This window comes from Procambarus clarkii, chromosome 70, assembly GCF_040958095.1.
Source record: "Procambarus clarkii isolate CNS0578487 chromosome 70, FALCON_Pclarkii_2.0, whole genome shotgun sequence".
Lineage (NCBI taxonomy): Eukaryota > Metazoa > Arthropoda > Malacostraca > Decapoda > Cambaridae > Procambarus > Procambarus clarkii.
The window spans coordinates 19,332,402-19,360,285 of NC_091219.1; the positions used below are offsets into that span (position 1 = coordinate 19,332,402).

General features: G+C 44.9%; 2 protein-coding genes across 2 annotated transcripts in view; one reads left to right on the forward strand and one right to left on the reverse strand.

Moving 5' to 3' along the window:
* Positions 1-253, reverse strand: part of LOC138356175 (tyrosine-protein kinase Fyn-like) — a 9,165-nt gene extending 8,912 nt beyond the window's left edge. Inside the window, exon 1 of the mRNA XM_069311910.1 lies at positions 229-253. Within this exon, the coding sequence (XP_069168011.1) occupies positions 229-253 (25 nt within the window). The remainder of the gene's footprint in view (positions 1-228) is intronic.
* A 3,084-nt stretch (positions 254-3,337) lies between these two features.
* On the forward strand, positions 3,338-27,884 carry LOC138355977 (periaxin-like). Its single transcript, XM_069311518.1, has 2 exons — positions 3,338-3,514; positions 26,451-27,884. Exons 1-2 carry the CDS (start codon positions 3,338-3,340, stop codon positions 27,882-27,884), a joined length of 1,611 nt encoding a protein of 536 aa, XP_069167619.1.

Here is a 27,884-nt window from a genome sequence, read left to right on the forward strand (position 1 = left end):
GGGTATCTATTATGTTTAGTATATCACCTATGCACGTAGTTAATAAGTCAATATTGACTTTACGAATTTGCGAGAACGGGTTGTATGAGGACAGGGGATAATACACAACCATGAAGACCACCAAGAGTCGACCGCCGACCCTGCACGACACGAGACCGTCAGTATACCGACCGGACCAAGTGACGTGAGTCTTAGCGAGGATTTGCGGGAAGGATTAGCTGTGTGTACGAACCACTACACACCATAATTCCATGAGTTGGTTACGTTCTTTAATTCCTGTTGTCGGGGAAAGGAACCTAGTAAAGTAACTGTTCCTACTTTCTGCTTTTTACAACTTGTAATAAAGTTGCAACGTTTTTATGACGTATTAGAAACGTTGTTACAACCTGCTATATTGGTTGTTACAATTTGTTAGGTGTTAAAACTTATTTGAACGTTGTAATTTCGTCGTGCGTTTGTGGCGGGAAGCGTGTTAGAGTTGCATTGAAGCCGCCCTGTTAGGCCAACTACTGACCCTTCCTCAAGGCTACAGCAACCCACGACACTTATCTAACTCCCGGGGACCTGTTAACTGTTAGGTGAACAGCGGCATTAGGTGCGGGGGAAACATGCCCTACCATTTAATCAATTTAAACCATTTAACTCAACACATTTTTTTCTTTTTACCCATTAGTTTTAAGCTTTAGTCAGTAGTGTTTTTTCCTGCCCGAAACGCTTTGCGTAATAGTGGCTTTAGGCATTGTATGTACTAGCTCTATCTATAAAGCCAACAAACTTTGTAAAATCTCTTTATGTATGTACCTTTGCCTAAATAAAAATTATTATTATTATTATTATTTCTGTCCCGCTCGGGGATCGAACCCGGGATCCTTGATTGATTACGAGTCAAGGACGTAGGCAACTGTATTTAAATACGGAAAAATCAGGAGGAATCAGAGTCTGAGAATGTCAAATCAGCCAACAGAAAACGTCCAGCAAACACACACTGTAAAGAACGTAATGTTATCTACGTTACTACAACATTGCTACAACGTTCTGAAAACGTAAAATGGTACGTTGTGTTTATGTTTGTCGGGTTGGAACAACCAATCAAAACCCAGAACTGGGAAGGCCTGTAGTGAATCAGATTGCTGGTATAGCTGGCGGGTGAGCCAGTAAGCTGGCGGGTGAGCCAGTAAGCTGGCGGGTGAGCCAGTAAGCTGGTAGGTGAGTCAGTAAGCTGGCGGGTGAGTCAGTAAGCTGGTGGGTGAGTCAGTAAGCTGGCGGGTGAGCCAGTAAGCTGGCGGGTGAGCCAGTAAGCTGGTGGGTGAGCCAGTAAGCTGGTGGGTGAGCCAGTAAGCTGGCGGGTGAGCCAGTAAGCTGACGGGTGAGCCAATAAGCTGGTGGGTGAGCCAGTAAGCTGGCGGGTGAGCCAGTAAGTTGGCGGGTGAGCCAGTAAGCTGGCGGGTGAGCCAGTAAGCTGGTGGGTGAGCCAGTAAGCTGGCGGGTGAGCCAGTAAGCTGGCGGATGAGCCAGTAAACTGGTGGGTGAGCCAGTAAGCTGGCGGGTGAGTCAGTAAGCTGGCGGGTGAGCCAGTAAGCTGGCGGGTGAGCCAGTAAGCTGGTGGGTGAGTCAGTAAGCTGACGGGTGAGCCAATAAGCTGGTGGGTGAGCCAGTAAGCTGGCGGGTCCGCTAGCAAGGGGGGTTCCTAGGGGCTCGGGAGACAGAGTGCTCAGTCTCTCCGATTCACGTGACTCACCAGAGTCACTTGGTCCCACAGAAGAGGACCAATAGCAGTCTCCGTGGTGTAGTGGTAAGACACTCGCCTGGCGTTCCGCGAGCGCTATGTCATGGGTTCGTATCCTGGCCGGGGAGGATTTACTGGGCGCAATTCCTTAACTGTAGCCTCTGTTTAACGCAACAGTAAAATGTGTACTTGGATGAAAAAACGATTCTTCGCGGCAGGGGATCGTATTCCAGGGACCATAGGATTAAGGACTTGCCCGAAACGCTATGCGTACTAGTGGCTGTACAAGAATGTAATGTAATAGTACCTACCACCGCAGGTCTTCGCTCCCACCACAGAGGTACCACTGATTCACCCTGGAAGCCCTTCAGTTAACAACGAGGAAACTGCTATTAGCAATCCGGGCCTTGACCCACGGAGGAGTGAAGGAAGACCCAGGTTTTGGGTCTTGCCTGCGAGACAAAATTTGCAGAAATTCCTTTCCCGCCTGCCTTCTGTATTTCACTTAACCAGGTCGCCAGCTGGGTTGATATTTCTGCACCCCAGCAGTGCAGTTCAGTGGGTGTACACTATATAGCCTGTTGCCTAAGTGTTGCTACTCCTACAGATTTGACACTGGACTGACAGCCCAAGGAACACTTCTATAAAAGTCTGTGCTGCTTTACCACTCTCCAGCCACAAAGAACTTCTATAGAAAACGTAATGTTCACTAGGTGGAACTATGATATCCCTCGTGTATGCTCATAGAGATGATTATGGAGGCGCACTTAAACACAATGATGAAATATGTGATATTTACTAACATAACCTACATGATCACATATACAAGTAATAATAGAAATGGATATAAAGCATAAATAATCTGCAGATCGTCGGCTATTCTTCTCTCACGACCTCCTGTGATTCCTTCAGCAGGGCAGATTTAAAAGGGGGGTCTCGCACCCTCTCACAGAGCGGGCCGCTTCGTCCACCTCCTCTCCAACTGCCTCAACGTCCACACACACTATCCTCTTCAACAGTCCTGGACGCAAGCTGCCTTACAGCATATCCTAATACTAATGTATCAATGTTATATGGAAACATACATATATATAAATATCGTGGCCTATCTAACCTACTCAACAAAGGGGTAATGGGAGGGCAATTGATCTACCTTTACATTCCTGGCTCACGACGCCTGTCCCTCGATGGTGTGAGGTTCTCACGCTTCCCGAGTCGGTCCTTGACGATCCAGGAACTTGCCACAAGTCCTCAGGTGTCGTGAAGCCGTCGAGTCGTCGCCGAACCACTCCCAGAGTTTCAGATATCCCAATCCTGGACCAACCAGGAGGCACTGAGCTAATCACTGTATACACATACACACACTCGTTCCTTCTACAAGGCGTTGCTCCTCGTCCTGGGAACGGTGTCGTCCCTCTAACAACCTCAGTGAATGTGATCCAGTCACAGTCAGGCCTGCCCGCCTCACCATCCAGAGCCTCAGCGTCAGGCAGCACCCTCTAGTGTCATCGCCGACCGATTTTCCAAGTTTTGGCCCTTCTCTGCCCAATAAACTTGGTTTCTTCTTGCTTCCCAGAAGCACATGGTCTCTAGTAACAAAGGTGGATTGCGATGGCTAGCTATAATCCACTGAGTAAGACTCCCAGAGTCTCCAATCCTCGAGAGCTGACTGAGGAACGTCCTTCCACTCTCACCGTCAGGTCAACTCTGACGTTACCTCCGCTGGCGTCGCTAGGGGCACTCGGTGACGTCACGGCAGTCTCTGATTGGTCGCCCGCGTCACGTGACGTAAGCCAGCCAATCCGCTGCTGGCTAGGCGTCGTCCACAAAATGGCGAATCTGCAGACAGGGGGCGTTATTTTGTTTGTATCAAGGGCGCAACTTCCCCCTTTATCTACAAACTTATAAATGCAAATTTCTTCCTTATTAGACGACCGATCATTTCGCCACATATACCAACAGACTCCCTGCATCTCAGAGAATCTGAAGGGAAAGCTGATATGACTCTTCAAGCCAGATTTGGAGAGAAACAGAAGGGGCTCCGTAACAACATGCATATTTCTCATATCAGATATAGACAAAAATACAAGTCACAGCTTCGTATCATCCTTTGCAGATGACACAAAAATCAGCATGAAAATTACCTCTGCTGAAGACATTGAAAAACTACAAGCAGATATCAATAAAGTTTTCGACTGGGCAACAGAGAGAACATGATGTTCAACAGCGATAAGTTCCAGGTACTCAGATACGGTAAAAATGAGAACCTTAAAGATAATACAGGGTACAAAACACAATCAAATGTGCCCATAGTAGGAAAGCAACTTGTAAAGGATTTGGGAATAATGGTGTCTGACGACCTAACGTTTAGGGAGCATAACCAAGTAAATATTGCGTCAGCCAGAAAAATGATAGGATGGATTACGAGAACATTCACATCCAGGGATCCCATCATAATGGTTGTACTATACAAATCACTTGTACTGTCCCGTCTTGAGTACTGCTCGGTACTCACTTCCCTTTTTAGAGCAGGAGAGATTGTTGAAATAGCGGGAATAAAGAGAATATATACGGCATACATAGACGCGATCGATAAAGCACCTAAATTATTGGGATAATTTCAAAGCTCTCCAAATGTACTCGCTAGAAAGAAGACGAGAGAGATACCAAATAATATACACGTGGAAAGCACTGGAAGGCCAGGTCCTAAATCTACACAGTAAAATAACAACGTACTGGAGTGAACGATATGGAAGAAAATGCAGAATAGAACCAGTGAAGAGCAGAGGTGCCATAGGCACAATCAGAGAACACTGTATAAACATCAGAGGTCCGCGGTTGTTCAACATCCTCCCAGCGAGCATCAGAAATATTGCCGGAACAACCGTGGATATCTTCAAGAGAAAACTAGATCATTTTCTGCATGGAGTGCCGGGCCAACCGGGCTGTGGTGGGTATGTGGGCCTGCGGGCCGCTCCAAGCAACAGCCTGGTGGACCAAACTCTCACAAGTCAAGCCTGGCCTCGGGCCGGACTTGGGGAGTAGAAGAACTCCCAGAACCCCATTAACCTGGTATCAACCAGGTGTGTCAGGTCGTTGTGGTCGTGTGTCAGGTCGTTGTGGTCGTGTGACAAGTCGTTGTGGTCGTGTTTCAGGTCGTTGTGGTCGTGTTTCAGGTCGTTGTGGTCGTGTGACAAGTCGTTGTGGTCGTGTTTCAGGTCGTTGTGGTCGTGTTTCAGGTCGTTGTGGTCGTGTGACAAGTCGTTGTGGTCGTGTTTCAGGTCGTTGTGGTCGTGTTTCAGGTCGTTGTGGTCGTGTGACAAGTCGTTGTGGTCGTGTTTCAGGTCGTTGTGGTCGTGTGTCAGGTCGTTGTGGTCGTGTGACAAGTCGTTGTGGTCGTGTTTCAGGTCGTTGTGGTCGTGTTTCAGGTCGTTGTGGTCGTGTGGCAGGTCGTTGTGGTCGTGTTTCAGGTCGTTGTGGTCGTGTGTCAGGTCGTTGTGGTCGTGTGGCAGGTCGTTGTGGTCGTGTCAGGTCGTTGTGGTCGTGTGTCAGGTCGTTGTGGTCGTGTCAGGTCGTTGTGGTCGTGTGTCAGGTCGTTGTGGTCGTGTCAGGTCGTTGTGGTCGTGTGTCAAGTCGTTGTGGTCGTGTGTCAGGTCGTTGTGGTCGTGTGGCAGGTCGTTGTGGTCGTGTGTCAGGTCGTTGTGGTCGTGTGGCAGGTCGTTGTGGTCGTGTGACAGGTCGTTGTGGTCGTGTGTCAGGTCGTTGTGGTCGTGTGTCAGGTCGTTGTGGTCGTGTCAGGTCGTTGTGGTCGTGTGACAGGTCGTTGTGGTCGTATGTCAGGTCGTTGTGGTCGTGTGACAGGTCGTTGTGGTCGTGTGACAGGTCGTTGTGGTCGTGTTTCAAGTCGTTGTGGTCGTGTGACAGGTCGTTGTGGTCGAGTGACAGGTCGTTGTGGTCGTGTGTCAGGTCGTTGTGGTCGTGTGTCAGGTCGTTGTGGTCGTGTCAGGTCGTTGTGGTCGTGTGTCAGGTCGTTGTGGTCGTATGTCAGGTCGTTGTGGTCGTGTTTCAGGTCGTTGTGGTCGTGTTTCAGGTCGTTGTGGTCGTGTAACAGGTCGTTGTGGTCGTGTGACAGGTCGTTGTGGTCGTGTGTCAGGTCGTTGTGGTCGTGTGTCAGGTCGTTGTGGTCGTGTGGCAGGTTATCTTGAGGTTATCTTGAGATGATTTCGGGGCTTTTTTTTTAGTGTCCCCGCGGCCCGGTCCTCGACCAGGCCTCCACCCCCAGGAAGCAGCCCGTGACAGCTGACTAACACCCAGGTACCTATTTTACTGCTAGGTAACTGCTAGGTCGTTGTAGTCGTGTGACAGGTCGTTGTGGTCGTCTTATTATCGCCATTATACCGTATCATGTTGTGTATAAGTTCACTATACTGTATAGTGTGTGTGCAGAGGTAATCACTGTATTGTTGTCATCATTGTCAGTGATTTGTTTTGCAATTGTTAAAATACTCTCACTTTAAAAAAAAAACTCTATGTACAAATACAAAACTTTATTCTGAGCCTCGTGTTTGTGTGTGTGATCACACAGACTATGGCAACCGACAACATGCATATAGAAGTAATGTTTATAACTGCCCAAGTACCGAATTACTAAGCTTGTCTAAGCTGACTGTAAGCTAGAAGTATGAACATTAATATTAGCACTCAAACTCTGCCAGCGCTGGTTAGTGAACACGTGCTTCGCTGCGACGAACCATCCACTCTAATGGAGGCTTTACTGCCACATGTCTCACTTATAGCACTGTGTAACCCTTCATATAGTCTAGGGGAATGGCTAGGTACCCCCTAGTATCACATACCTGGCTCTTGACACACACTGTAATCCTTCATATAGTCTAGGGGAATGGCTAGGTACCCTAGTATCACACACCTGGCTCTTGACACACACTGTAACCCTTCATATAGTCTAGGGGAATGGCTAGGTACCCCTAGTATCACATACCTGGCTCTTGACACACACTGTAACCCTTCATATAGACTAGGGGAATGGCTAGGTACCCCTAGTATCACATACCTGGCTCTTGACACACACTGTAATCCTTCTTATAATCTAGGGGAATGGCTAGGTAACCCCTAGTATCACATACCTGGCTCTTGACACACACTGTAACCCTTCATATAGTCTAGGGGAATGGCTAGGTAACCCCTAGTATCACATACCTGCCTCTCGACACACACTGTAATCCTTCTTATAATCTAGGGGAATGGCTAGGTACCCTAGTATCACATACCTGGCTCTTGACACACACTGTAATCCTTCTTATAATCTAGGGGAATGGCTAGGTACCCTAGTATCACATACCTGGCTCTTGACACACACTGTAACCCTTCATATAGTCTAGGGGAATGGCTGGGTACCCCCTAGTATCACATACCTGGCTCTGAACACACTCTGTAACCCTTCGTGTAATCTAGGGCAGCTGCTGTATAAATGTTCAGGTTCCTTAGTATATTAAGAATAAACGATGTGTCAAGGATTACTTACAAGATTACAGAGGGCGGCGCGCGAGGAGTTACTTCCTCAGATTAAGAGGATAATGAGGTTGAGTACAATGAGTCCGTCGCCCCGGGTACTCTCCTGGATGGGCTTGCAAGCTCCACCTCTACATGCTAATCAATTCATTAGAGCCTTTCATATCACTGATAGTTTAATGAATGCCAATATTCTCTCGTTTTTGGTATCATATATATATATATATATATATATATATATGTCGTACCTAGTAGCCAGAACTCACTTTTTGGCCTACTATTCAAGGCCCGATTTGCCTAATAAGCCAAGTTTTCATGAATTAATTGTTTTTCGACTACCTAACCTACCTAACCTAACCTAACCTAACTTTTTCGGCTACCTAACCAAACCTAACCTATAAAGATAGGTTAGGTTAGGTTAGGTAGGGTTGGTTAGGTTCGGTCATATATCTACGTTAATTTTAACTCCAATAAAAAAAAATTGACCTCATACATAATGAAATGGGTAGCTTTATCATTTCATAAGAAAAAAATTAGAAAAAATATATTAATTCAGGAAAACTTGGCTTATTAGGCAAATCGGGCCTTGAATAGTAGGCCAAAAAGTGAGTTCTGGCTACTAGGTACGACATATATATATATATATATATATATATATATATATATATATATATATATATATATATATATATATATATATATATATATATATATATATATGTCGTACCTAGTAGCCAGAACGCACTTCTCAGCCTACTATTCAAGGCCCGATTTCCCTAATAAGCCAAGTTTTCATGAATTAATGTTTTTTCGTCTACCTAACCTACCTAACCTAACCTAACCTAGCTTTTTTTGGCTACCTAACCTAACCTTACCTATAAATATAGGTTAGGTTAGGTTGGTTAGGTTCGGTCATATATCTACGTTAATTTTAACTCCAATAAAAAAAAATTGACCTCATACATAGAGAAAAGGGTAGCTTTATCATTTCATAAGAAAAAAACTCTAGTAAATATATTAATTCAGGAAAACTTGGCTTATTAGGCAAATCGGGCCTTGAATAGTAGGCTGAGAAGAGAGTTCTGGCTACTAGGTACGACATATATATATATAACTGAAAACTCACACCCCAGAAGTGACTCGAACCCATACTCCCAGGAGCAACGCAACTGGTATGTACAAGACGCCTTAATCCACTTGACCATCACGACCGGACATAATGAGGTGATAGCCGAAGCTATTTGAACCACCCCACCGCCGGCACTCGGATAGTAATCTTGGGCATAGCATTTTACCAAATCACCTCATTCTTTGGGGCACACGTGAGGAACACAAATGCGAACAAGCCTGAATGGTCCCCAGGACAATATGCAACTGAAAACTCACACCCCAGAAGTGACTCGAACCCATACTCCCAGGAGCAACGCAACTGGTATGTACAAGACGCCTTAATCCACTTGAAATAGCTTCGGCTATCACCTCATTATGTCCGGTCGTGATGGTCAAGTGGATTAAGGCGTCTTGTACATACCAGTTGCGTTGCTCCTGGGAGTATGGGTTCGAGTCACTTCTGGGGTGTGAGTTTTCAGTTGCATATTGTCCTGGGGACCATTCAGGCTTGTTCGCATATATATATATATATATATATATATATATATATATATATATATATATATATATATATATATATATATTGGTATATACTGGCAGCAGGTTTTCTTTTAAATATGTCTCACTGAATATGACAGCATATTCAGTATTTACTATCTTCTGGTTTAGGGCTTCTATCCCTCTAACTATTTTCCTAGCATCAGGGCTTAGCTGAAAGAGGAGTTCTCCAAAGCTCATTTTCGTTATTTCAAGGTGAAGAAAAAAGTGAATTACTATAGAATGTATTACACTTATTTATACAATTTGCACAACGTTTCGAACCTCCATGGTTCATTCTCAAGTGAAATGAAGTTACAGGACTCGTTGATTTATACCCATACGGGGTCAGGTGTTAAAGGTGAAAACAAGGGTGATACATAGGGGGTTATCTTGAGGTTATCTTGAGATGATTTCGGGGCTTTTAGTGTCCCCGCGGCCCGGTCCTCGTCCAGGAATCCACCCCCAGGAAGCAGCCCGTGACAGCTGACTAACACCCAGGTACCTATTTTACTGCTAGGTAACAGGGGCGTAGGGTGAAAGAAACTATGCCCATTGTTTCTCGCCGGCGCCTGTGATCGAACCCAGGACCACAGGATCACAAGTCCAGCGTGCTGTCCGCTCGGCCGACCGGCTCCACACCTAGTACTAGGTACCTAGTACTAGGGTACCTAGTACTTTTGATAGTTGAGAATATTTCCTTCTTGATTTGCTCCTTAATCTGTGAAAAACTTGGAGGTATTTGAACCTGTACAACAGGTAGAGCAGTGGCAGTTTTTGCTAGTAAGTCTGCCTTCTCATTACCATCTATGCCACTCGACTTGGTATCTAATTTAGAGAGAGATGCAGCCCTAGATTGTGTGCTTATTTTCTTATATGGAGAATTTCTGTCTGTGATGAGTTGTATCTCGGTACTGGTTAGATAACAATGTCTGGACCAAAGATTTAGAGTCGGTATGAATGATGACATCATGTAAATTATTCTCAATTGCATAATTTATGGCCTGCTTCAGGGCATATAATTCTGTTTGCAATGTTGAGCACCCACTATTCATGCTCCAATAAGCTTCATGGTTGGTAGTGTAAACTGCTGCCCCAACAGAACCTCTTTCTTCATCAACTGATCCATCTGTAAAGATGTGAGACGTTGTCGGTCTTGAGATGGTTTCCATTTGTTGTTCTATGACTGCTTTAAGCCTCAGTGGCTGCCTTGTCATTTGGCCTTAAATCTTATACGTCGTTATCATGTCCCCACTGCCCCTTCTGTGACGTGAGGGATGTTCCGGTGTCCTCAGTTCTCTCAGTTCTTCCTCCATGTTCAAATCCCCTTCATAATACAGTTACTTATTGCAGTTCTTTTCTGTTATTAGTTTGATGTTTAACTGTGGGGCTGAATACTCAAGAGTGTGTTATCTTGAGGTTATCTTGAGATGATTTCGGGGCTTATCGTCCCCGCGGCCCGGTTGTCGACCAGGCCTCCTTTTTGTTACACACCCGCAGGAAGCAACCCGTAGCAGCTGTCTAACTCCCAAGTACCTATTTACCGCTAAGTGAACAGCATCATCAGGGTGAAAGAAACTTTTTTACCCATTTGTCTCCGCCTTCACCGGGGATCGAACCCGGAGCCTCAGGACTACGAATGCGAAGTGCCGTCCACTCAGCTGTCCGGCGCGTGTCGCATAGGTTGTGTACAGCATCTGGAAGACTCCCTCGTCCAGGGTCTTGAAGACTGTCCGGATATTGGCCAGTGTTGCTGGTGGTCTCTGTTGTGTTCTCATGCAGGAAATTGTCTTCCCTTCATCCTGTACCTCTGTAAGGGTCTTCCTCCTCCTCCTCTTCTTATCGTCATACATTGCATGTGTTTGGCTTAAAATCTAGTAGCCATATGCAGGTGATGAGTCACAATAACGTGGCTGAAGTATGTTGACCAGACCACACACTACAAGGTGAAGGGACGACGACGTTTCGGTCCGTCCTGGACCATTCTCAAGTTGATTGTGAGAATGATCCAGGAATTGACTTGAGAATGGTCCAGGACGGACCGAAACGTCGTCGTCCCTTCACCTTCTAGTGTGTGGTCTGGTCATTCTAGTAGCCACTTACAAACCACGTCTTAGAATGTGTCCGCTTTATTCTGCAGTGCATCTTAATCCCCCTTTGTTAGGATTATTCTCATTACCTAATTCTGATATGAATTTACCTAATACCTAAATACATTACCTAAATGTATTTACCTAAATACATTACCTAAATGTATTTACCTAAATACATTACCTAAATGTATTTACCTAAATACATTACCTAATACTGATATGATATGGGCTAAGGTATGCTGAACTCTGTAATTACTATATGAGTACTGGAACACTTGATGATATATTGGACTTGTACCCAAGATTGACCATGTAATATATCAATCATACAATGTATATATATGATGTAACTATATAACCTGAGCTTGTAAAAGCACCTTCATCACCTTCAGTGATTAAGTGCTTAATTGCACACTAGTTTCTTTATCAGCTATCTCACCCTGTCAGAGTAAATGAGACAGATGTATGTGAATGCATGTGTGTGTATATATGTATGTATATGTATGGGTATAAAGTATATATGGAAGCTGATCAGAATTACATTTCACCTTTGTGAATGTACATTAATGACACTATGTAAAAGACACATTTAACACTCTATGTAAGGCATACGTAAATCTGTGTATCTATGTATTTACGTATGTAGGTTAGCTTAGCATTTTAAAAGCACCGAATCACCTTCTGTGGTTGAGTGTTCAATAAACCCTTGAACTGTATGTTTAACACTTCTCTAACCCTGTCCATGGAGGACAGAAGAAAATGTATATATGCTGGTTAGCATTGTAAATGTGTGGCCACGTCTGTGGTAGAAAAAAAAAAAAAAAAAAAAAAAAAAAAAAACTGATATGAAGGGACCATGTTCCTGAGCCATGTAGGTGCAACAGGACGGACACCAGCGCCGACCCCAAGTGGTCACCTGCACCTTACTGTTCTCCACTCTGGTATCTTCTCTCTCTCTCATGATGAACCTTTGCTTCCTCCCCGAGAGGTCCTCCATCGAAGGCCGTCTCCCACAACCGAGGGAGACACAACCTGTCCATCTCTCGTTGCATCTCAGTCATCATCTAAGACTTATTAAATGAATAAGCAATCAACATTAGAGAAGTGTGTGAGGAGCTGTGAGTGAGACAGAAGAAGGAAGGAAGAAGAAGAGAGAGAAGAGGAGTGAAGGAGAGAGAGAGAGAGGGAAGAAGGGAGGGAGGGAGAGAGGGAGGGAGGGAGGGAGGGAGGGAGGGAGGGAAGGGAAGGGAAGGGAAGGGAAGGGAAAGTCAATACTTAAATTATTTTCCATTGATTGGAAAATGAGCTAAGATGAGAAAAGAGTTTTGTAGGTATGAGAAGGTGACATGAGGAAGGAAGGGGAGGGAAGGGAGGGATGGTAGAGAGTGGAGGGAGGGGAGTGAGGGAGGGAAGGAAGAAAGGGAGGGGGAGGAATGTAGGATGGAGGTAGGGAGGGAGTAGAGGGAGAGAAAGATGGAAATTAGAAAGGAAGTAAAAAATAATACAAATGAAAAAGGGTGAATGAAAGGTAAAGAAGGATGGAAGGGGGAAGTGAATGAAAGGGATAATGGGATAGAAGGGTTGGATGGAAGAAAAAAAGGATAGACGGGATAGACAGAAGGGTGGAAAAGATAGGAGGGAGAGTAGTGAGAGAACTAGGAATTAACAAATGGACCCCCGTAAGGAGTGGCTCTGCGGCAGTGTACTGCAGGGGAGAGAGAGAGAGAGAGAGAGAGAGAGAGAGAGAGAGAGAGAGAGAGAGAGAGAGAGAGAGAGAGAGAGAGAGAGAGAGAGAGAGAGAGAGCAGGAAGCAGAGACAAGAGGCATATCCTCACACCCATAAAAAAATCAACTCCCACAAACAGCTGTAGCAGACTATCTGAGCTGCCATGACCTCTAACTACGAGGTGGAGGAGGGGACTAGGGTTGGGGAAGGGAGTGGGAGAGGGGAGAGTGGATGCCTCGTCCCCTCACAAGAATGACTGTACCGCACCTGCAGTAGAAGCCACCTACTGTGTCCCCCCTTTGACACCTTTAGGAACTCCTCAGCCGGGACAAGACCCCAACACCGGACACACACAAGTCACTCCAAGCTTCAAGACAGACAGAAGGAGCCCAACAGGAAACCACAAATCAATCATCTTAGCCTCACATCCTTCGGCACACATTTACGGGAAACAATCCCAAGAATCATATACAATCTCACAATGCAGTCTTATTAAAGCCTATAATGAACCAACTCACGTTAGTACAAAAAATAGTACAATTACTTGGTGCTAAGACTCTCTCAAAAGTACGCTGCCAGTGGAAGCATTTATGGGTGTTGTATGAATGGGTTGGTATGGGTGTTGTATGAATGGGTTGGTATGGGTGCTGTATGAATGGGTTGGTGTGGGTGCTGTATGAATGGGTTGGTATGGGTGCTGTATGAATGGGATGGTATGGGTGCTGTATGAATGGGTTGGTATGGGTGTTGCATGAATGGGATGGTATGGGTGCTGTATGAATGGGTTGGTAAGGATGCTGTATGAATGGGATGGTATGGGTGCTGTATGAATGGGTTGGTAAGGATGCTGTATGAATGGGTTGGTATGGGTGCTGTATGAATGGGTTGGTATGGGTGCTGTATGAATGGGTTGGTATGGGTGCTGTATGAATGGATGGTATGGTTGTATGAATGGGTTGGTATGGGTGCTGTATGAATGGGTTGGTAAGGATGCTGTATGAATGGGTTAGTATGGAATCAGAGGAGACAATACACTACTAGGAACTTCAGTATATATTAAATCCTATACCAATTGCATCATTTATGAGAAGTGGGCAGCAACGTGAATGACCTCGTGCGACCAGGAGATAGTAGCAGGAAGTTATGGCAAGCTCAGACACAAATGAGAAGGGTGTGTGAGTTAAAGGATAGTCTCATTATTTTGTACGTTGTGATCATGTCCCCCCATCTGTTCCTGCTATCCTCTAGGATTGTGAGTGTGTGTTCCACTAGCCTGGGGAGCCGGTCGGTCGAGCGGACAGCACGCAGGATTTGTGATCCTGTGGTCCTGGGTTCGATCCCAGGCGCCGGCGAGAAACAATGGGCAGAGTTTCTTTCACCCTATGCCCCTGTTACCTAGCAGTGAAATAGGTACCTGGGAGTTAGTCAGCTGTCACGGGCTGCTTCCTGGGGGTGAAGGCCTGGTCGAGGACCGCGCCGCGGGGATACTAAAGCCCCGAAATCATCTCAAGATAACCTCAAGAAGATTGAGGGAGAAGAAACAGCAGAAACTGTAAAGGAACAAATTATGAATTCATGTGTTTGTCCAGTGCCGCGAGCAGGGCTGCCTGGACACGACTAAATTGTTAAGTGTAAACTACCGACTAGTTTGGATTATTTTTATGTAATTCAGTAATTAAGTTGCAAGCAGCCAGTAGGTTATATCAGTTAATTTGTGCTTAGTAAAATATGTTAGTGGAAATAAGATCTTCATCTGTCTTGATTCTTCTCAGAATTTTTGCATCTTCAGCAAACATTGAGAGCAATGAGTCTATACCCTCTGCAAGATCGTTTACATATATCAGAAACAGGATGGGTCCAAGTACTGATCCCTGTGGGACTCCGCTGGTGACATCTCGCCGCTCTGATGTCTTCCCCCCCCCCTCACAGTTACTCGCTGTTTCCTGTTGCTTAGATACTCCCTTATCCACTTGAGCACCTTATCTTTGCTTACTCCTGCCTGTTGCTCCAACTTTTGTAACATCCTTTTATGGGGTACTGTGTCAAAGGCTTTCTGATAGTCCAAAAAAATGCAGTCTGTCCACCCTTCTCTTTCGTGCCTAATTTGTGTCGCCTGGGTATATAATTCTATTAAACCTGTGAGGCATGATTTACCATCCCCGAACCCATGCTGGTGGTGTGTTACTAAACTCTTTCTAAGAAAACTGTGTACTCACCTATTTGTACTCACCTATTTATGCCTGCAGGATCGAACATTGACTCTTGGATCCCGCCTTTCGAGCCATCGGTTGTTTATTGCAATGACTCCGGTCCTACTTCCCTATCATATCTAGTTTTAAAATTATGAATAGAGTTTGCTTCCACAACCTGCTCCTTAAGTGCATTCCATTTTTTCCACAACTCTCACGCTAAAAGAAAACTTCCTAACATCTCTGTTACTCATCTGAGTTTCCAGCTTCCACCCATGTCCCCTCGTTCTGTTACTATTACGTGTGAACATTTCTATTTCCGCTCTGTCAATTCCCCTGAGTGTTTTATACGTTCCTATCATATCCCCTCTCTCCCTTCTTTTTTCTAATGTCATACGGTTTAGTTCCCTCAGGCGCTCTTCATATCTCATCCCTCGTAACTCTGGGACGAGCCTCGTCGCAAATTTCTGAACCTTTTCCAGTTTCCTTATGTGTTTCTTCAGGTGGGGACTCCACGATGACGCGGCATATTCTAAGACTAGTCTCACGTAGGCAGTGTAAAGCGCCCTAAAAGCCTCCTCACTTATGTTTCTGAATGATGTTCTAACTTTTGCCAGTGTAGAGTACGCTGCTGTCGTTATCCTATTTATATGTGCTTCAAGAGTTAGACTAAATGTTACGTCCACTTCCAGGTCTCTTTCTCGAATCGTCACAGGTAGGCAATTCCCCTTCATTGTGTACTGTTCCTTAGGTTTCCTATCACCTAATCCCATCTCCATAACTTTACATTTGCTCGTGTTGAATTCCAGTAGCCATTTCTCTGACCATCTCTGCAACCTGTTGAAGTCCTCTTGGAGGATCCTACAATCCTCATCTGTCACAATCTGTGACCTCACCAACCTCATCTGTGTGTGTGTGTGTGTGTGTGTGTGTGTGTGTGTGTGTGTGTGTGTGTGTAAACAGTGTAATGTAACCAAGACCCTTAGGGGACCAAAAGCATCACTTAATTTAGAATTTCAGGCAAGAAAAACAGCAAGTAACCTAAAACACAAAATGTTTTTACGAGGCCTTGACAAAATAATGATGTAATGATGCAAGGGACTCCCGGATTGCAATGCCTCGTGCAGTTATCTGGATAATGACGGTGTTGCAAAGGTAAGAATAAGGATGAATAGTTGACGTAGAGAGAGAGAGAGAGAGAGAGAGAGAGAGAGAGAGAGAGAGAGAGAGAGAGAGAGAGAGAGAGAGAGAGAAGGGCTGGGGAAAATTCTGAGGCATGCCACAAGATTAGTCCCAGAGTTGAGAGGTATGAGCTACGAGGAAAGACTAAAGGTGTAAATCCTCACGTTAATGGAAGAGAGAAGAAATATAAGACTCAAGAGCCAAGGTTCCACAGCCTATTGGGCTGTGTCGTGTCTACTTATAAAGCTACGTATAGAGTTTACCTAAACCACTTCCCTGGAAACACAAACCGAAACCGTCTCTATTTTCCGCTTGTTACAACTTGTAATAAAGTTGTTACATTTTGGCTTAACGTATTTATGACGTATTAGAACGTTGTTACAACTTGCTATATTGGTTGTTATAACTGGTTAGGAGGTGTTAAAACTTGTTCGAACGTTGTACCAACGTCGTAGTTTCGGTGTGTGTTTGGCGGGTTTACTTCTTAGTGGTTTCCAATTGTTCACTTCCCTGATGCTCAAATACGTTTTACTAATGTCCCCTTGTTCGTATACTACCCCCCTATACTTGCTATATTGTCTACCCTTCGCCCTGTCTATTCATACAGGATTTTGCATGTAGTAATCAAGTCTCCCCATACATCTTCTTTCTTCCATTGACATGAGGTTTAACACCTGGAGTCTTTCCTCGTAGCTCATACCTCTCAGCTCTGGAGGTGGCATGCCTCAAACTTTCTCCAGTTCCGTTTTGTGTTTAATGAGATAAGGGCTCCACACTGATGCCTCATATTCCACAACTGATCTTCTAAAGAATAATTTTGGTAACTTGTCACAAAGGTTTTGATAACTTCAATCAATCGAATTTAGCAATATTTTGACCCTGTCACAGATCATATACGAGGCAGTCTCCGTGGTGTAGTGGTAAGACACTCGCCTGGCGTTCCGCGAGCGCTATGTCATGGGTTCGTATCCTGGCCGGGGAGGATTTACTGGGCGCAATTCCTTAACTGTAGCCTCTGTTTAACGCAACAGTAAAATGTGTACTTGGATGAAAAAACGATTCTTCGCGGCAGGGGATCGTATTCCAGGGACCATAGGATTAAGGACTTGCCCGAAACGCTACGCGTACTAGTGGCTGTACAAGAATGTAACAACTCTTGTATATATCTCAAAAAAAAAAAAAAAGGTCTTGAACGACTCTCTGTTGATATTCCTAAAGGGCAGTTCTTATATTAGCCAACCAATGGCAGCCGGTCGGCCGAGTGGACAGCACACTGGACTTGTGATCCTGTGGTCCCGGGTTCGATCCCAGGCTCCGGCGAGAAACAATGGGCAGAGTTTCTTTCACCCTATGCCCCTGTTACCTAGCAGTAAAATAGGTACCTGGGTGTTAGTCAGCTGTCACGGGCTGCTTCCTGGGGGTGGAGGCCTGGCCGAGGACCGGGCCGCGGGGACACTAAAGCCCCGAAATCATCTCAAGATAACCTCAAGATAACCTTCCGTATTCAGGTGACGATGTTATGATGAGGGCTTCCGGCGTCAGGTCGGGAGTACTATCAACCCACAAGTCTATTTATCTGTCCGACTCCAGGAGGATATCCTCTCATATGTGATATCTTGTGTCATGTGGTATCTTGTGTCATGTGATATCTTGAGTCATGTGGTATCTTGTGTCATGTGGTATCTTGTGTCATGTGATATCTTGTGTCATGTGGTATCTTGTGTCATGTGATATCTTGTGTCTGGCCATATGATACCTTTCCGGTACGCTCACTGCTTCATGATTCTGTACTTGAAAGCATTACAGGTGGGTACTGAAGCATTACAGGTGGTACTGAAGCATTACAGGTGGTACTGAAGCATTACAGGTGGTACTGAAGCATTACAGGTGGTACTGAAGCATTACAGGTGGTACTGAAGCATCACAGGTGGTACTGAAGCATCACAGGTGGTACTGAAGCATTACAGGTGGTACTGAAGCATTACAGGTGGTACTGAAGCATTACAGGTGGTACTGAAGCATTACAGGTGGTACTGAAGCATTACAGGTGGTACTGAAGCATTACAGGTGGTACTGAAGCATTACAGGTGGGTACTGAAGCATTACAGGTGGGTACTGAAGCATTACAGGTGGTACTGAAGCATTACAGGTGGTACTGAAGCATTACAGGTGGTACTGAAGCATTACAGGTGGTACTGAAGCATTACAGGTGGTACTGAAGCATCACAGGTGGTACTGAAGCATTACAGGTGGTACTGAAGCATTACAAGTGGTACTGAAGCATTACAGGTGGTACTGAAGCATTACAGGTGGGTACTGAAGCATTACAGGTGGGTACTGAAGCATTACAGGTGGTACTGAAGCATTACAGGTGGGTACTGAAGCATTACAGCTGGGTACTGAAGCATTACAGGTGGGTACTGAAGCATTACAGGTGGTACTGAAGCATCACAGGTGGTACTGAAGCATTACAGCTGGGTACTGAAGCATTACAGCTGGGTACTGAAGCATTACAGCTGGGTACCGAGGCATGACAAGTTGTAGTGAAGCATATTAAGGGCAAAATTAAGATAAAAAAATAAAAGTCCCCCGAAAAAGCCTTACCGTAATTACACACGTTTTTGGCTCCTAATCTTCCGCGGACGCATTTAAGGTAATGAGGTCACTCCCGGATCATGTTCTCGGCCATTACCACTGGAGGAAGATGAACGACCTGTGTAATTTAGCCTCCAATGAGGATATCGTCAGGTAATCAAGCTATCTCATCTGTCTGTGTCTAAGGTTTTGTGAGCCGTGATGCCCAGCGCGGCTCCAGTACACACACACACACACACACACACACACACACACACACACACACTCAGAATATGGAACTCCTGGTCTTGGATATAATGTTATTTGTATCTAATTCATTTCTGATGTTTATATGTTTATTTCTAGTCCGTTTGCTTTGTTCTGTTCTGTTCTCTGGTTAATTTGTATTTTCTATCCCCTGATGCTTCTTGTAGTCTCTTGGTATTGTGTGCTAAGTGATGGAATGGTACTTTCCCTTCCTACTTTATATTTTATTGATGACGGAAACCTATACTTTCTCTGTTACTGTTTCACTGTTGAGGCGGGACCAAAGAGCCTAAGCTCAACCCCCGCAAGCACAACTAGGTGAGTACATGTTCCATTATTTCTTAGGTTGCATACGATAATTCTTCTACTGACCGTATGCATAAGACATGCGTTCTTTTATACCTTATACCAAGAGAATGACAAATTTCTCCCGCCATTTACCCGCGCTTGATTGAAGTTCTGCACTTTAACATTCACAGCTCCGGGCGAGGAGGAAACTCCGTTCAAGTCCCCCTCTGGAGACAACCCATCCCCCGACTTATACTGGGGCTACGGTACTTCTCCCTTATTAAGGAGAGCCGGAAGATGGTAGTCAGCTGTCTTGAGGCTGCTTATCGTCTTGGTACCAGACATCGATGCCTGGCCCCAGTTGGAACTTACTAAATACTCTCAAATATACTCAACATTTTCCTCATTCTGGGGGTACACTATGTCTTGAAGGCTAGGAGTATCTTCACCTTTTTCCTGTGTGTCATCTCATATGTGTGTCGAAGATTTATTTCCAGATTTTTTGCTAAGTGTGCGTCCTATGTTTATGTGTTCATGTACGGGTTCCTCGACTTCCAGCCTCACCTTGATGTATATCCTTCATTATCATCTTGGATTTTTAGTGTGTGTTTACTAGTTGTGTTTACTAGTTGTGTTTTTGCGGGGGTTGAGCTTTGCTCTTTCGGCCCGCCTCTCAACTGTCAATCAACTGTTTACTAACTACTTTTTTTTTTTTTTTTCCCACACACCACACACACACACACACCCCAGGAAGCAGCCCGTGACAGCTGACTAACTCCCAGGTACCTATTTACTGCTAGGTAACAGGGGCACTTAGGGTGAAAGAAACTTTGCCCATTTGTTTCTGCCTCGTGCGGGAATCGAACCCGCGCCACAGAATTACGAATCCTGCGCGCTATCCACCAGGCTACGAGGCCCCTGTGTGTGTGTGTGTGTGTGTTGTGTGTGTGTGTTGTGTGTGTGTGTGTTGTGTGTGTGTTGTGGTGTGTGTTGTGTGTGTGTTGTGGTGTGTGTTGTGTGTGTGTGTGTGTGTGTTGTGTGTTGTGTGTGTGTGTGTGTGTTGTGTGTGTGTGTTGTGTGTGTGTGTGTTGTGTGTGTGTGTGTGTGTGTTGTGTGTTGTGTGTGTGTGTGTGTGTGTGTGTTGTGTGTGTGTGTTGTGTGTGTGTGTGTTGTGTGTGTGTGTGTGTTGTGTGTGTGTGTGTTGTGTGTGTGTTGTGGTGTGTGTTGTGTGTGTGTTGTGGTGTGTGTTGTGTGTGTGTGTGTGTGTGTTGTGTGTTGTGTGTGTGTGTGTGTGTTGTGTGTGTGTGTTGTGTGTGTGTGTGTTGTGTGTGTGTGTGTTGTGTGTGTGTGTGTTGTGTGTGTGTTGTGGTGTGTGTTGTGTGTGTGTGTGTGTGTGTTGTGTGTTGTGTGTGTGTGTGTGTGTTGTGTGTGTGTGTTGTGTGTGTGTTGTGGTGTGTGTTGTGTGTGTGTTGTGTGTGTATTGTGTGTGTGTGTACACTCACCTAGTTGTGCTTGCGGGGGCTGAGCTTTGGCTCTTTGGTCCCGCCTCTCAACTGTCAATCAACTGGTGTACAGATTCCTGAGCCTACTGGGCTCTATCATATCTACACTTGAAACTGTGTATGGAGTCAGCCTCCACCACATCACTGCCTAATGCATTCCACCTGTTAACTACTCTAACACTGAAATTTATTTTCTAATGTCTCTGTGGCTCATTTGGGTACTAAGTTTCCACCTGTGTCCTCTTGTTCGTGTCCCACCCGGTGCGAAAGAGTCTGTCTTTGTCCACCCTGTCAATTCCCCTGAGAAATTTGTAGGTAGTGATCATGTCTCCCTTTACTCCTCGGTTTTCCATGGACGTGAAGTTCAGCTCCTTTAGCCTTTCCTTTTAAATTTATATATTTAAACAAAATGATTACAGAATGACGTTAATATATAAGAAGAACCAACAGTTTCCCCCCACCTCCCTCCCCCCCTTTCCCATACACGCACTGACCTCACGCACTCGCAGTACACGGCACGCAATGAAACCTTTTATGCACGCACACTCCACCATTACCTGCTAGTTAAACGGAACGAAGATAAACACACACACACACACACACTTTGACTTTCCTCTTCAGGCGGGATCCATGAGTCAATGCTCGATCCTGCAGACACAACTAGGTGAGTACACACACACACACACACACACACACACACACACACACACACACACACACACACACACACACACACACACACGCGCGCGCGCGCGCAGGTCGTCGTGTAGTCTCTCTCTATCATCATCTGTCTTGATTATTATCATAATTTTTGCATCATCAGCAAACACTGAGAGGAATGAGTCTATACCCTCTGGAAGATCTTTACATATATTAGAAACAGGATGGGTCCAAGTACAGAGCCCTGTGGGACTCCGCTGGTGACATCTCGCCACTGATGTATCTCCCCTCACAAGTTACTCGCTGTTGGAGGTGTGTACTCACCTAATTGTGTCGCAACTACTAAATTACTAAAGGAAGGAACAGAAGCACTGTGCCTGCCACTCTCCATAGTGTATAATAAATCACTGGCAACAGGGAAACTGCCAGATATTTGGAAAGCAGCTAACGTAGTCCCGATATACAAGAAAGGGGATAGACAGGAGGCACTGAACTACAGGCCAGTGTCCCTAACCTGCATACCAAGCAAGCTGATGGAGAAGATTGTGCGAAAAAAGCTAGTGGAGCACCTGGAGCGAAGGAACTTTGTAACACAGCATCAACATGGGTTCAGGGATGGCAAGTCCTGCCTCACAGGACTAATTGATTTCTACGATCAGGCAATAAAAATCAGGCAAGAAAGAGAAGGGTGGGCAGACTGCATATTTTTGGATTGCCAAAAAGCCTTTGACACAGTACCACACAAGAGGCTAGTGAAAAAGCTGGAGATGCAGGCTGGAGTGAAAGGGAAGGTACTCTATTGGATAAGGGAGTACCTAAGCAATAGAAGACAGCGAGTCACTGTGAGGGGTGAGGTCTCAGATTGGCGAGACGTCACCAGTGGAGTCCCGCAGGGGTCAGTCCTTGGACCTATACTGTTTCTTATTATGTAAATGATCTCCCAGAGGGTATAGAAGGAGGATTAAAACAGAGGATGATAGTAGGACGCTACAAGAAGACCCAGACAGACTGAATGAATGGTCCAACAAATGGCTACTAAAGTTCAACCCGAGTAAATGCTAGGTCATGAAACTAGGCGGTGAAAATAGGAGGCCAGACACAGGATACCGAATGGGAAATGAAGTACTTCATGAAACGGACAGAGAGAAAGATCTAGGAGTTGATATCACACCAAACCTGTCTCCTGAAGCCTATATAAAAAGAATTACATCTACGGCATACGCGAGGCTGGCTAACATCAGAACAGCTTTCAGGAACCTGTGTAAGGAATCATTCAGAACCTTGTACACAGCATATGTAAGACCAATCCTGGAGTATGCGGCCCCCAGCATGGAGCCCGTACCTTGTCAAGCACAAGACGAAGCTGGAAAAAGTTCAGAGATATGCCACTAGGCTAGTCCCAGAACTAAGAGGCATGAGTTACGAGGACAATCGACTTGAGAATGGTCCAGGACGGACCGAAACGTCGTCGTCCCTTCACCATCTAGTGTGTGGTCTGGTCAACATACTTCAGCCACGTTATTGTGACTCATCGCCTGCTTACGAGGAAAGGCTGAGTGAGATGCACCTCACGACACTGGAAGACAGAAGAGTAAGGGGGAGACATGATTACTACCTACAAAATTCTCAGAGGAATTGACAGGGTAGATAAGGATAAACTATTCAACACTGGTGGTACGCGAACAAGGGGACACAGGTGGAAACTGAGTAGCCAAATGAGCCACAGGGACGTTAGTAAGAACTTTTTCAGTGTCAGAGTAGTTAACAGGTGGAATGCATTAGGAAGTGATGTGGTGGAGGCTGACTCCATACACAGTTTTAAATGTAGATATGATAGAGCCCAGTAGGCTGAGGAATCTGTACACCAGTTGATTGACGGTACCAAAGAGCCAGAGCTCAACCCCCGCAAGCACAATTAGATGAGAACAACTAGGAGAGTACACACACAAGCAGGGAACACCCCCCACAGAGGACTAGAGACCCTCCCTGGGCTTCAAGGTCGCCAGTGACCCACTACCTCGCCTTCACACTTTTGAACGAATAATAGTCTTAATCCTTTGAGAAAAAAGTTGACCTTGGTGGCAGCCAGTCCTCCTCTGATTATACAGTTCCCTTACTGAGTGACACGCGGAAGACTCATAATGTATTTGCTCTCAGTCTGCCTGTCCAACATTTAGAATTTTTTCGATAAAAATGTATTTTTTTTTGGTCTCAGTTTTTTGTCTACATTTCGTGCCGTTGTTTCAACACAAATCTCAATTTATGTTTTTTTTTTTTAGCATTAATATGCACGAGACATCTATTTTGATTACAATTGTGACAGACTCTGATTTTTGTGATTATGAAAATATTTGTTTCGAATATTGTAAAACGCGAGTCAAGTGTTTATTGCGATTCTCTCCACTGGTCTCTTATTGCTCTAGTGCTTGAACAGCTCGTATGATTTATAATAGAAATTAGACTGTTGGTTAAACATTAAATGGGTTTCCTTACTATAATTTGTTTATGGTATATTTGTTTTCAGCTCACCGATCGAGGAGCCTGGAGCCAGATTCACGAAGCAGTTACGCAAGCACTTACGAACGTGTACATCTTTCCTCAATCTTTGACGGCTTTGGTTACATTTATTAAACAGTTTACAAGCATGAAAACTTGCCATTCAACTGTTGTTATTGTTATAAACAGCCTCCTGGTGCTTCGGAGCTCATTAACTGTTTATTAATTGGTAACAAAGCCGCCAAAGATTGAAAAAAGATGTACAGGTTCGTAAGTGTTTGCGTAACTTCTTCGTGAATCTAGCCCCTGGGGGTTCGATTCATGGGCGGGACAGAAATGATTGGGAACTTTTTCCTTTCACCTAATGCACATGTTCACCTAGCAGAAAATAGGTAGCTGGGAGTTAGCCAACTGTTGTGGTCTGCATCCCTGGGGAGATACAACCCATCCCATCATACGATAAGGTCTATCGTAGGCCTAAGAGGGTCTTCATAATTCTAATAGGCCTCCTGTCCCCAATAACAGGACTCACTATACCTATTATATTAATGACTTTATATATGGAATTATCAGATATTTTGTTTTTTTGACCAATTAGTATTTTCTTTATCATGTAAACAACTGCATGTGATAAGGTTTTGTCTGCTATATTAAAATTTTTTTTATTTGTTTCAAAATTTCACAAGATGTATTTTTGTATATACTGATTAAGGGTAATGGGTTAAAAGCTGTTGATTTTAATAATTGGGTATATTACTTCTTTTCTGCAAATAATAGAGCATCCTCACTCTCTTGTGTGGCAGTGAATATGAGTATTACTCTCACTGTCCTGTGTGGCAGTGAATATGAGTAGAACCCTCACTGTTCTGTGTGGCAGTGAATATGAGTATTACCCTCACTGTCCTGTGTGGCAGTGAATATGAGTAGTACCCTCACTGTTCTGTGTGGCAGTGAATATGAGTATTACCCTCACTGTCCTGTGTGGCAGTGAATATGAGTAGTACCCTCACTGTCCTGTGTGTCAGTGAATATGAGTAGTACCCTCACTGTTCTGTGTGGTAGTGAATATGAGTAGTACCCTCACTGTCCTGTGTGGCAGTGAATATGAGTATTACCCTCACTGTCCTGTGTGGCAGTGAATATGAGTATTACCCTCACTGTCCTGTGTGTCAGTGAATATGAGTAGTACCCTCACTGTTCTGTGTGGCAGTGAATATGAGTAGTACCCTCACTGTCCTGTGTGGCAGTGAATATGAGTAGTACCCTCACTGTTCTGTGTGGCAGTGAATATGAGTAGTACCCTCACTGTCCTGTGTGGCAGTGAATATGAGTAGTACCCTCACTGTCCTGTGTGGCAGTGAATATGAGTAGTACCCTCACTGTCCTGTGTGGCAGTGAATATGAGCAGCATCCTCACTGTCCTGTGTGGCAGTGAATATGAGCAGCATCCTCACTGTCCTGTGTGGCAGTGAATATGAGCAGTATCCTCACTGTCCTGTGTGGCAGTGAATATGAGCAGTACCCTCACTGTCCTGTGTGGCAGTGAATATGAGTAGTACCCTCACTGTCCTGTGTGGCAGTGAATATGAGCAGTACCCTCACTGTCCTGTGTGGCAGTGAATATGAGCAGTACCCTCACTGTCCTGTATGGCAGTGAATATGAGCAGTACCCTCACTGTCCTGTGTGGCAGTGAATATGAGTATTTCCCTCACTGTCCTGTGTGGCAGTGAATATGAGCAGTATCCTCACTGTCCTGTGTGGCAGTGAATATGAGCAGCATCCTCACTGTCCTGTGTGGCAGTGAATATGAGTATTACCCTCACTGTCCTGTGTGGCAGTGAATATGAGCAGTACCCTCACTGTCCTGTGTGGCAGTGAATATGAGCTGTACCCTCACTGTCCTGTATGGCAGTGAATATGAGCAGTACCCTCACTGTCCTGTGTGGCAGTGAATATGAGCAGCATCCTCACTGTCCTGTGTGTCAGTGAATATGAGTAGTACCCTCACTGTCCTGTGTGGCAGTGAATATGAGCAGTACCTTCACTGTTCTGTGTGGCAGTGAATATGAGTAGTACCTCACTGTTCTGTGTGGCAGTGAATATGAGTAGTACCTCACTGTCCTGTATGACAGTGAATATGAACAGCATACTCACTGTCATCTCAGCATTAAATATATTTTCAGTAGATGGCAGACATATGTTGAATTCTGTCCAACATCTTTAGATAATACTGTGGACAAGACTGCTTATTGATTGATCAAGAGTTTACAATACACACCCACTAGCATCAATGCGGTGTACCAAGAGTTTACCCTCCCACATGGGAAGGGAAGATGCTCATCAATTTCCAATCTTAATATGATAATTGATAGGTTTCATATCAATATTTTTTTTTATAGCCTGGGCTTTGACCCTGGCGGGATATTTGGCTGCAGTGCAATGTGTCACGGTAGAGGGAACAGTAACTTGTCAATATCGTTAAAATAAAGTAGATTTGAGGGTTTCATTCGAGTTCTTGTCTCCTGAAAATACCAGTGTATCAGCAGGTGAGAATACCAGTGTATCAGCAGGTGAAAATACCAGTGTACCAGCAGGTGAAAATACCAGTGTACCAGCAGGTGAAAATACCAGTGTACCAGCAGGTGAAAATACCAGTGTATCAGCAGGTGAAAATACCAGTGTACCAGCAGGTGAAAATACCAGTGTACCAGCAGGTGAAAATACCAGTGTATCAGCAGGTGAAAATACCAGTGTACCAGCAGGTGAAAATACCAGTGTACCAGCAGGTGAAAATACCAGTGTACCAGCAGGTGAAAATACCAGTGTATCAGCAGGTGAAAATACCAGTGTATCAGCAGGTGAAAATACCAGTGTATGAGCAGGTGAAAATACCAGTGTATCAGCAGGTGAAAATACCAGTGTATCAACAGGTGAAAATACCAGTGTACCAGCAGGTGAAAATACCAGTGTACCAGCAGGTGAAAATACCAGTGTATCAACAGGTGAAAATACCAGTGTACCAGCAGGTGAAAATACCAGTGTACCAGCAGGTGAAAATACCAGTGTACCAGCAGGTGAAAATACCAGTGTACCAGCAGGTGAAAATACCAGTGTATCAGCAAGTGAAAATACCAGTGTACCAGCAGGTGAAAATACCAGTGTACCAGCAGGTGAAAATACCAGTGTACCAGCAGGTGAAAATACCAGTGTACCAGCAGGTGAAAATACCAGTGTATCAGCAGGTGAAAATACCAGTGTATCAGCAGGTGAAAATACCAGTGTATGAGCAGGTGAAAATACCAGTGTATCAGCAGGTGAAAATACCAGTGTATCAGCAGGTGAAAATACCAGTGTACCAGCAGGTGAAAATACCAGTGTATCAGCAGGTGAAAATACCAGTGTACCAGCAGGTGAAAATACCAGTGTATCAGCAGGTGAAAATACCAGTGTACCAGCAGGTGAAAATACCAGTGTATCAGCAGGTGAAAATACCAGTGTACCAGCAGGTGAAAATACCAGTGTATCAGCAGGTGAAAATACCAGTGTACCAGCAGGTGAAAATACCAGTGTATCAGCAGGTGAAAATACCAGTGTACCAGCAGGTGAAAATACCAGTGTACCAGCAGGTGAAAATACCAGTGTATCAGCAGGTGAAAATACCAGTGTACCAGCAGGTGAAAATACCAGTGTACCAGCAGGTGAAAATACCAGTGTACCAGCAGGTGAAAATACCAGTGTACCAGCAGGTGAAAATACCAGTGTATCAGCAGGTGAAAATACCAGTGTATCAGCAGGTGAAAATACCAGTGTACGAGCAGGTGAAAATACCAGTGTACCAGCAGGTGAAAATACCAGTGTACCAGCAGGTGAAAATACCAGTGTATCAGCAGGTGAAAATACCAGTGTACCAGCAGGTGAAAATACCAGTGTACCAGCAGGTGAAAATATCAGTGTACCAGCAGGTGAAAGGTGGGCAGACATGTCAACGACATGCAAGATTCTAA

What these genes read in the sequence shown, in the direction of transcription:
- LOC138355977 (XM_069311518.1), top strand. Translation starts at nt 3,338, where the DNA reads ATGGCTAGCTATAATCCACTGAGTAAGACTCCCAGAGTCTCCAATCCT. An exon ending in GGTCGCCCGCGTCACGTGAC is followed by an intron (nt 3,515 to 26,450) that starts GTAAGCCAGCCA and finishes GTGTATCAGCAG; the next exon opens with GTGAAAATACCAGTGTACCA.